The following is an 11,275-nucleotide window of genomic DNA, read 5'->3' as shown; positions in this document are numbered from 1 at the left end:
TTAATCATGTATAGTGGTCAGGGATCAGCTCATGCTCAGCATCTAACTTAATTTTTCTCCATGTGATAAATCATTTACATTTACTTATACATATAGTTTTGTTTCCATACTTTGAGCTAAGTTTTTGACACAGCACCCATATTATCACTTAAATATAATTTCTAGATACTTTTCCAACTCCTGGAATCTACTACTGCTTACTGTCTGTTAAAGAGTCAATATCTTACATTTTTCTTGTATTTTGTTTTTCACTTGAAGTCCATTTATAACATTTGTTTGGTTTTATGTGCTAAAAAGGACATTTTACGTGACCATTTTCCAACCTCTTTTTCCCTTAGAATTAAACAGGCTGTTTTTAAACGGGCTTCATTCACAAAGCACTTCAGCTTGAATGGGTGGAGCTAAGCTACTGTAGGCTGAACAGCTGTATTTGCAACATAGTTTTCATACATGGACCTTATGGACTGCGTAGAGAATGGTATGTTTTGAAGCAGTGTTTTTGCAGTGTTTTCACTTCAATTTCCTTTCTTTCATAAAAAGCAGAGAAAATGTATTTGGTTTTCCACTATATGGGCCATTTAATACCTTTGACAGCAGAAGATATGTTGGATGAGCATGTGTCTGCAAACGTTTCCATAGATAACATATTTTGATGATAAAATAAGATTTCTGCGTTTTATGGCACCCTGACACAACTCCGAGACTTCTGTCTGTCATGTTTAATGTTGGGTTTAGACACTGTAAATTACAAATATCATACATTAAGCAAGTCATGAACTTTTCACATGCTGCTTTATTAATATTTCATGAAGATACCATACATTCTTCACACAGTGCCATCTGTGAATTTGTATGCATACTGTAGCTGCAATCAGTGGCCAAATGCTGAGAGCAGCTGAGACTAGATACTTCACTCTGGGACCAGAAGAGAGCCCTGTGTCTCTTGTCTGCAGTTTAAAATAAGTCAATTGATCTGTATTGACTGATGACTAATTCATGTGCCTTTCACCAGGCAGCCTTGTTTTGTAGTATGAGTTGTAGAAGTCTGACTTAAGTTCATTCAACTACAGTAGTAAGACTAGTGATATATATATATATATATATATATATATATATATATATAAAAAGAAAGAAAACCATTTAGATAACTCTTTAAGTTGTAATGTGGTAATGCATACTCTGAAGATCATCTTTTCCATGTCATCTGTCTGCTCTGGCATGGTGAGGATGCTTTGTTGAGGGTGCTTCTTGTTAGCATGACTTCATTTCGTTTGATTATGAGCTTCTCAGTGTATCGTCCCATTGGAATGACAAGGTTCTATCTGCGTTGTGAGCAGTTTTGAGACATTGAGCTTCAAAGATTTTACATTCCAAATAGTAGACGCCCTGAATTTATTCTAAATATACAATATCAAAATCCTATCAAATTTGTAAATGAGTTTTCTGGAACAGGTCAAATGCAGACAGAACCTTCTAATCCTAGGAACATTTTCTGCTTGGAATTAGAAGGTTCTATCTGGCAAAACATGAAAAGAAGCAATTATTTTAAAGGAACACAAACAGTTTACTAGTATTTGTTTTAAAATATACAATTAAAATGTTGTATCAGAGAGTCTACCTGTGTCAGAAAGTTAAATTAAATGCTTTTTATGGCATTGTTTTAGGACAAATCGAATTTTTTTTATTCATAAAATCACTGCAGATTAAGAATAAAGGTCAGTGCTAATATTTTGTCTAGCCCAGAGGTCAATTTTTGGTAGAAACCATTTGTTTAAGTTTCCTTTGGGTTAGTTAGTGACCAGCTACAGTAATAAACTGTCCTAGCAAACAAGTGCAGCAGGTCAGTATAAATGCAGCATGTTTTGTTTTGCATCAGGACTGTTAAATCCAATGCAGCAAAATGTCTTATTGAATGAACAAATTAAATGAATGTTTATATTGTAATTAAGACCCTGTCAACTCAAATGTAAACTATTTAATTGTCTTTAAGGCTTAAAATTGATAATATGTAAGATAATAAGAGTTTTTAAAAAACTACAAGAAGACCTGTGTGTATTCAATGTGCTGACTGGCTTGCACATAGAACCTTATAGGACTGAGTTTGAATTTAGAGATAGAACTTTGTTGTTTTCTGAATAAAGGGTCAAAAAGAAAAACCTCATATAATGTTAAGACGTTATCACAGAATAAGTATATGTGACTCAATTTGGACAAAAATGTCAGATAGAGCCTGAATGCTAGGAGCACCTCTATCTATCTCTATCACTGTCTCGTTAAACATTTAAATATTTCTGATAGGGATCCTATAAGAATGCTGTTTGTATAGTGTGATTTTTGCTTCTGGATGTAGATGGGCCACTCATGATATGCAAATGCATATCATTTTGAATTTCCACAAGATATATGTACGTAAGACTTATGTAATAACACAACGGTTGTCTACAAAAGTACATTGCTTATATTAATAATAATATTTCTCGTTAAAACTCCCTCTCTACTCAGAATAATGAATATGCACCATGCATCCAGTCAGGCATATTTGCGCCTACACCAAGTTACACCAAGAAGAGTCTCTGTTGGTGTGCAGCATCACTTACTAAAGCAGGTAGCCCAACAGTTAACGTTACTACCTTCCATTAGAGCAGAATTATGCAATTATTATCTAGCTATGCTACAAAGTGTCCTCATTTGTAATTAATATTAATAGTATTGTTTGTTTCTGTGTTTAAATGTTACATATGTATATATGTTATATATATATAATTAGATATCATGAGATCATGGTAACCCACCATACTTTCTTTATCTACTTCTATGTATGAAATCTGAACTTTTATGTGGTGCTAGCGTTGTACACAAGCTAAAGCCTCTTGATGTCAGTCCCCTCACTTGTAAAGTCAAATCCCACCCGATGCAATTTTTGTCAAGCAAAATGTTTCCATCATGCTGAATATTCCACTGCTAAATAACTCCACTAGTTGTGACTGATTGTTTTCTGAATAATACCAGTACTGTAAATAAAAATGAACACATCCAGTTAGAAGCCATTTACACTAACAATGAAAAGGAGAAAGAACTTGAATTTTTCAAACATGTTTAGCCAAGACCCCTTGAAACCCCTGAGGGACTGGGGTCTTGAATTTAAGGGCCTATTTAAGGGCCATAGCTGGTGAGATTGCCAGTAAAGGAGAGATTAAGCAAAGACCACTAACCAGCTGGCGATGAGAAAGGGCACTAACCATTCCATGAGTGCTCTGTGCTGAACACCATTTAAGGGAATCTATTGCTAGAATGGACACTTAACAGCCAATATAAACGTTACCACTCTCTGGCGACAATCCTATCTTGAAAGGTTTGCATACTACACTTTGTATGTCAGTTTAATGCCTCTTTGAATACAGACCAGACTTTTCCTTTTATAATACTGAATTAGGCTATGTGCACACTATCACTTATACAGTGACACAGAAGCATTTACAGAGTGAACACAACATGTCCTTAGATAACCCAGCCATAGCAGAGGTAAGAAATCTTTTGGGCATTTGTGTGGAGTGTGACCTGATTTTTATATAGACTTTATGGCCAAAGGAAAGAAGGACAATGTGTTTATATGGGGGGAAAGTGTTTAGAATTACCAGAGGGTAATTCAATGTTTCACATTACAAAATGTGAGATATAATAATATGGGCAACCCTTTCGGTTGGATGACTCATCATAGAGGGTGAAATGCCTATATTTTCCCCATTGGACTCTAAAGTACTAAACTTTGCTGTTTTATGATAAATTTACATTTTTTTCCTGTTGGTTTTTGAGCCTTTTCTCTCAAGCTGTAATATCACATGATTAGGCAGGGTCAGACCTTTTAGACATCAGTTTCTTTACAGACAAAAACCTCAGCAAAAAGGAGTGCAAGATGTTATTTTATGGTGGATACAGTTACAGCACAGTCTATAATTACAATATCTCTGTTACCGATTAGGCACTGCTTATGTATCAACAATGATTATTCTGTACATAAACAATATGATTTTTAAAAATTTTATAGTCGTTTTACACAACTTGCTCTGTTTGTAAACACATATTTTAGTCCTGGAAAGAGTCTATTTTTAAACCATTTAAAGTTAAATATTATAAACAAATGCTGCAAACACATTTAATTATGTTATGGTCTTCAAATGTGATAGAATTGGGCCTATTTGTGGACACTTGTTCCTACAGCAGTTCCAGTTTACAAGCACAAATTACAGAAATTGAACGTTTCTGTATGTTCTAGTTTAACCAAGGGTTCATTTTCAGCTGCGGTTCCTATAGCTGTATACCCATTAAACCTATCTGACAAAATAGTTTACAGACTTTATTCACATTCTTGTTTTCTTTTTAGTGATTTAAATTAGCTGAGAAGGAGCAAATTTATTTTACTGAGTTCTGTTTTTACGACAACAAAAAAGTCAAACAAAGAGGGTCTTTGAATGAACAACTTTATCTTTCCAAACTGAATTCCGTGGTAAAAAAAATAAAGAGATACCGAACGCAAATTACGTAAAAAAACCGTGTGGCGTTATTTCTACTTCAACAGAGTCTCCTGCATCTTACCCGTAATCATGACTCGGCTGGCTTCTGTGAACTCTCGCGATAGTTGGCGTTATTTTCCCTCCGCCCCCTCCTCTCTCCTCCCTCCCCTTCTCTCTTTCCGTCTCTCGCTCTCTCGCAGCCTTTCTCTCTGGAACACATGAAATTCGGAGGCTCTCCTCCCCAAACACGAGCACAGCAGTCACCGAAGCGGCCGGAGAACCCCCTCCCCACACAACATGGCTACGATCGCAACCTCGACCAGGTTTACTGACGAATACCAGCTTTACGAGGAGCTCGGGAAGTAAGTCACTTCGGTGCCTTCCGCGTAACTTCGCAGCCTTTTCCTTTAATCCCATTGTTTGTAGTTGGACGCTGACAGAAGCGAAATGACTCGCGAGCTACCCGTGAAGCTCGGTGGGGCTTCGCGGAGCGGAGCGGAGCAGACCCGAGGATGTATCGATTCCGTATTTGTGTTTGCTTGCGGAGCGAGCGCGGCGAAACACTTCAGCATATGCTCAGTATTCACTGTTTACGCCTTCCACTTGAAGGAAGGGCTCGTCAGACGGGAAGCCTTTTCCTTCTGCTGCTACTTGTTTCCTATTCATTTCTATCGCGTTGCCCGATTAACGGCTCCGTTCTGTTGTTACAGTGCAGAGCCTTCGTGGTGTTACTGTTGTCGGAGGCGATTTGTTTGGTTCTGCAGCAGTTTAGCTGTGATAATAACAAAAAGCTTCGACTGTAGGCTAGTAACAGTTAGCTAGCTCGTGAAACATCAAATACATCGCAGGTTGGGATAGAAACGCGCACAAATACACAGTGAATCACTTCTCCGTGTCATTATGAGGGTTCTTTTCATAAGGTGGGGTTTAAGAAGCTGTGTAAGCGAGTGGTGACGCCTTTTCTGAGAATTACATCTCACTTTTTAGAAGAGCAGATGTTGATGTCTGTGCGTGCCTATAGCTTCGTTCCTGCCGTGGATTTTACATGGACTTCACTGACGTTGGAAATGAACCGTTTGCATTTGGTCATTAAAATAAAATCACGCTGAAATGCAGTGCCTTGTGTGGCGCTTTGTGTAGTGGGTCATTCATACTCTGTCTGGCATGCATTTGTAAAGGGTCCTCCACGTCCGAGGTGACTGGCAGCCTCTCCGCGTTCCCACTTGTCAGTTGGATTGCATCCTTATCTGTTTTGTTTTTTTTCAGGGAAACTCAACCTCCAGTGTATTTGACCAACAGCACGTTATCTTGTTTCTTGTATAGGGGTGCCTTCTCAGTGGTGCGCAGATGCGTGAAGAAGTCCACAGGCCAGGAATATGCTGCTAAAATTATCAACACAAAGAAACTATCAGCAAGAGGTAAGACTGCTGTGGCACGTTTATAGCCTGTATGGATCAACTCAAGTGACATCACCTGCTCAGTTGCACTGCACCAAGATAAACCTGCTCTGCATTTTATTACTATGTACATTGGGGGAGGAGGAGGCAGAAGATCTGGTGTGTTTGCTGTCTCCTGGGGTTACATGTCGTTAATAGAAGAGAGTGCTCTTTAGAATAGGGCAGCTGACTCCTCTGTGCAGCTCCTGGTGTCTGCAGGCCTTCCAGCTGTGCCCTGGCATGTTTTTTTACAGGGATGCTGAGGTGAAAAATCCTCGCTGGTCATGTGCTAGTATTTAGAGCAGCAAACGAAATGCACAGTGAATCGGTACTGATGTTAATTAGTGCAGTGTTGGTGTTTGGTTTGTTTTAGGGTTTTAAGAGAACTGATTTTGTGTTGTCAAAGTGAGTTCATGCATTGTAATGTGTTATTTTTTAAAGCCTGCTTTGAATATCTGAATGTGCTTTTGTCTTTTCCCTTTCAGAAATATTCTGTATTTGCACTATTACATGGGTGACTTCTCAGTATGATGTTAAGGATCCATGTCTTATATTTTCCTTGAATTTTATTCTCCCCCACTCAATCACCCTGGGCCTGTTATAATGTTTGTGTGGTCTTATGTACCAGAAACAGCCATCATTTTTCACATGATCGTTTTCCAACATCTCCTTACCCCTTAGAATTAACCAGCTGTTTTTGTTACTGTGCCTTGAAGACTGGTACATGTAAATGATATTTGGCTGCCCTGTATTGTGCCTCATTCAAAAGTTCAGGCTGAAATACTTCTTATAACTTCAGTGTCAAAAGGTTGGACTAAACTGCTAAGGGCTGATTAGGCAGTGTGTTTTGTGACAACAGTGAGTTCAATACAGGCAAATTTCACAGCTTGGCTTGTTCATATGGACTGTGTGGAATGCGGAGTGAATGGTGTGTTTTGACACTTTGCTTTTCTGTAATCATTGCTAAAGATAATTTCCATAGTATGTACCCATAAGGTATGCTTCAGGCCTTTACAACCATATAGTTACTGTTGTAAGTTGTGTTTAATGGTCTGTGCTCTACCCTCTTCTATTTTTATTCAAGTATAGTTTATTTCCTTGTTACCTTCAAGATTTGGCAGTATAATCAAGATGTTGACTTGCCTCAAGAATACATTAGAAAGCACTCAGCAATATGAGAATCTTCTGCTGTTGTAGCTGTTTACAGGCCTCTTTGGTTATTATGTAAAATTTTATATAGTGATTAATTACAAGCACATCAAATACTGATCTTCATTCACCCCTAAATGAGTGATCTGACTCCTGTAGACATAAATCATATTCAACCATCCAGTTATTTTTAATGAAATATGAATGTCTTATGCAATTGTGACTAGTTGTATTGTGGCCCGTCAAATGAGATCTAATTGCTCCTGCGTCAGCATTTTTGAGTATGTCCATTAGTCACTATGTGTGTAAGAGAGGGCTTGTTCCTTAAATACAGTCTTTTACTCTCCCTTATTGTGTAGAACAGGCATTTTTCATTCAGTTAATGGCGCAAGTAGTTCTCTGTACAGAATGTAAGGGCCTCATTTGGGACTCGGCCTCTGTCTTTGAGGAGATGCTTTTCTTCAGCAGCCAGCCCAATTAAGGGCTGCTAGAGTGGACTATGCTACAGACGTCCTGTTAGCTGAGCAAGGGGTATGACCAAAAGCTCAGGCCAGTCATATGGAGAAACTGCATGGCTGCCCAGGACCATTCAGACCTATCTGCTTGGTTTAACACTTGATTCAATCCGTCCAGTGCCTGTCTGGTATGGTTTAGCTGGCCTTTTCCTGCCGCAAACCCAGTTTCCCTGATGTCTGTGCAGTTGGCATGTATTTGGAGAGTAGATCAATGCCCTGAATACCCCCACCTCAAATGGTGATTTGTGCCATGCCTTTTTTTCCTCCTTCTGTCCTATTTTTGCCAGTCTTCACAGACATTGAAAAGGTTGAACTGAAAAGCATCTCAGATGTAGTGTGTAACTATAATGGCCCAGTGATTGGAGGCTTTGACCCAGAGCTTGTTGCAGTAGCTAGGCAACCATTTTCCTGGCGCTGTTGCTGATTGGCTGGTGCAGATGAGGAGGACAAGACTAGTTGAGCTGGTGGCAGATAGCTGGAGTCCAGAGGAAATGGGGGAGAAAGGGAGACAAAGGGAACTAACTAATGAACGAAGAAATGAAAGAGAGAAGTCTCTCATGAACAAAATCTCCCCTAATCCCTCCTTCTGTGCCTGGCGCCCTGATGTGAACTGTAGGGCTGACCAGGAGCCACACGTGAGATGGCTAAGGGCTTTACATCACAAAGCCTTACTCTGTACACTTACAACTTGGAATTGACCCATACTCCGAGAAGAACGGGGACCTGCTGGCTTATTTTTTTGGTGAAGGTTTGCTGTAATAAATGTGTATCTGAATGCCTATAGTGTTTATAGATGTGAATATCTATTTGATTGTGGCTCTGCCACCATTGTGTGTTGTCCTGGGTGTGGGGATGGCTTCCTGTTTCTTTATTGTTATATTCTCTCCTAATAGAGCCGGCTGTCTGTGCATCCCCCTCCCCCCCCAGTTCATTATCTTTGCTGGCGGAGGGGTGGAGATGGTTGGCTATAGAGTGGGCCATTAGGGCTGTCAGGTGCACGGTCCCCTACAGTGACTTAAATGCTATCCAAATGACCCTTGCCGGCTTGACTCACACTTCAGAGACAGTTTAATAGTGTATGAATGGCAAAGTGACTCGCACTGGTTGTTTCTTGAGGCTAAACAAAAAGCCTTATGTTGACTGCCCCTGCTTTGTCCATTACCTTACTACCAATGCTATTCATTGTGTGTTACTGTTGACCATGTTTATTTGGTGTAATTGTCTGTGGAAAAACCCTTTCCCTATCTTTGTTGTGCTCTCTACATCCATCTCGTCCTCTCTCTTTATTTGCGTGGGGGATTGCTTTGTATTGAGGTTAATCCACTTATTTAATTGTATCTGGCTAAGACCCAGGGGGATCCCATTGCAGACTCTCTTGTTTTGCACTTGTTTCTTCATGCATGGATGTTTTATCCTCCAAGACACATAAATTATTTAGATGGAACTTTATGTCCTGTATGTTGGTTATTGCGTAAGACAGAAGTGGGTTAAAGGAGCTGTCAGAGTCCTGTGTAGCGTACTCTGAGTAGAGCATCACTGAGAATGACACGTGCCCTATAGCGGCACCGAGCTAGTTTAAGGAGCTAGCTCTCATGCTTTGGTCATCTTCCACCAGCCTAATTGAGGTTTTTGGTCCAGTGTTACAACCATTAAGATGGCAGTCAGTGGTGAGTCTGCATGAAAGAAGAGTTCATTTTTAGGGAACCTAAATACATTTCTCTATGCATGGGGCTGTTTGCTTTAGAAAAAAATGGGTTGCCATGCAGGCACATGTGAAGAGTTGGCCTGCCCTGAGTGAGTCAGCCTGCCCTACAGCATTCCCCTCTGCATCACAGTGATCTGACCAGAAGCATCCAAACCCATTTTGACATCAGGGCCCATTAAGATCACTGTCACTTATCCTGTATGCATCTCACCCTGGCTGTACATTTTCTCAGACTCCTTCATTAGGTTAGTCTTTTGCTGCAGTCTTGCTGCTTTCACTATGCTCTGGGAGTGCTGCTATTTTCACTAGGCTAAGCCAATTTATGTAATATAGAGGTAGGTTGTTATGGAAGCTGATGCAGACATTTTTGTTAGCAAGAGAGCCATTCAAGAGATTAGATGTATATTATGCTATTATACAGCGAGCTTCTGAATGTTACTTCACCCTATGGATGGGTAATATGAACTCACTGTCAGAACATTTTCCAATAACTTAATTAGGCCTGTTGCAATTATTACATAGTCATTTAATCACAATTATTTGAGACATTTGAATTTTTTTAGATGATTGCAGTTTTTTAAGGTGATTGTAATAGTTTCCACAGCAGATTTCCCAAAAATATTAAGCTGCAACAAACAAAATGTGAATTGAGTGAGCTGGGTTGATGCAAATAAATGTAAATAAAAGAAAACAGTAAATGCATTCATTGAGACACGCCATGGGAACAACAAAAGATGTTCTGACTTGTTTAAAGAACTGATGTAGCTAATTGTGTTGTTTTCAGCACGTGTGCTGACAGAATGAGATTTTTTGCTCGACTACGCATGATTCTATGTAACAGGCATTTGTGAGAGAGTGTGTAGTGTACCAGTTCAACAGTCCTAACTGTGTTAGACATTTACTAAACGTACCTAGGAAGCAAGCCAGCTAATAAAGCAGTTTTTCCACTTTTGGTTTATACTATATTATATGCATATAATGAAAAAGAAAAGACAATCATTAATCATATTTATTCATTTATGTCAGTTATCAGTTGCAATTTCATGCTTGTGACAGCCGTAGATTACATAATATACAAAAAGGTATTAGAGTTATTCAGGTTTGTGTTTAGTTTGTGTTGTGGGCAGCACTGTTTGTGATTTACCTTTATTGGGTTTGTCTCGGTATCTGTGTTGTGGTAATCTAATCATGGGACAATAACATGCTAGCATTCAGTTGTATTTTATCACTTCTTCAGCCCCTGGATTTAATCACGTTCTCTTTATTAGTTCCATACAAACTATGTGATTGGCCTGTGGAGCACTTGGTAGGAAACTATCCAGATATCTTGGATCTCCAGCCCAGTTGATCAGTACCCTTGTTATTCATTGTATATATCAGACAGCCCTTATCCGCAGTCTGTTCTGGGACAGCTGGCTGCTTTTGTTCCCCACCATTCTCAGTCGTATTGTGTCAAGTGGAGAGGTGCTAATAGGACCAGACTACAGAACGATACGAACATGTCTTAACAGTAGGAAGTGGAATGGCTTTATTTCAGGCTTTATCCATGACCATCCTTTCAAAATGAGAGCTACGCATGTTTCCACTGCGCCTCTTTTGAGCACTTTGTTCTACGTGACTCCATACTGTGCCTTTTTGTGGAACTCATATTGATTGCTTCTTTCCTCCCTGCCCTTCCTCCTCAGGCTCACTCTCTTGCTCTTTCTTACTTGTTCTCACTGCAAACCTCCTCTTACTCATTGCTTATCTTCTGATATGATACTCTGATTAAAATCAAGATATTGTGAAATCAAGTTGGCATTTTCTAACTGAAATTGAGTTTGCTCAATTTTCCGCCCACTGCGCTTATGAAAGCAATGGGAGGGGGGTGAATGGGGAGTTGAACAGCAGTGGATGGGAGTCTTTAAGAGCTGGGCACGAGCCAGAGGTTTGGAAGCCAGAACAATGTGATTACTCACC

At 39.6% G+C, this 11,275-nt stretch overlaps 1 protein-coding gene across 9 annotated transcripts in view; it reads left to right on the top strand.

The window, feature by feature from the left end:
- Nucleotides 1-4,663: 4,663 nt before the first annotated feature.
- Nucleotides 4,664-11,275, top strand: part of camk2g1 (calcium/calmodulin-dependent protein kinase (CaM kinase) II gamma 1) — a 74,627-nt gene continuing 68,015 nt past the window's right edge. For 4 of the 9 annotated variants that reach the window (XM_017681626.2, XM_037544087.1, XM_017681627.2 and 1 more), the window contains exons 1-2: nt 4,665-4,873; nt 5,835-5,929. In XM_017681626.2, the coding sequence (XP_017537115.1) occupies nt 4,809-4,873; nt 5,835-5,929 (160 nt within the window). In that variant the 5' untranslated portion in view covers nt 4,665-4,808. Of the gene's footprint in view, nt 4,874-5,834; nt 5,930-11,275 lie in introns of all 9 variants that reach the window. The other 5 variants (XM_017681624.2, XM_017681623.2, XM_017681621.2 and 2 more) reach the window with 2 other exon arrangements.

This window comes from Pygocentrus nattereri, chromosome 13 (assembly GCF_015220715.1).
Source record: "Pygocentrus nattereri isolate fPygNat1 chromosome 13, fPygNat1.pri, whole genome shotgun sequence".
Taxonomy (NCBI): domain Eukaryota; kingdom Metazoa; phylum Chordata; class Actinopteri; order Characiformes; family Serrasalmidae; genus Pygocentrus; species Pygocentrus nattereri.
Note: the sequence above shows the minus strand (reverse complement) of the source record. Positions and strands in the feature narration are given on the sequence as shown.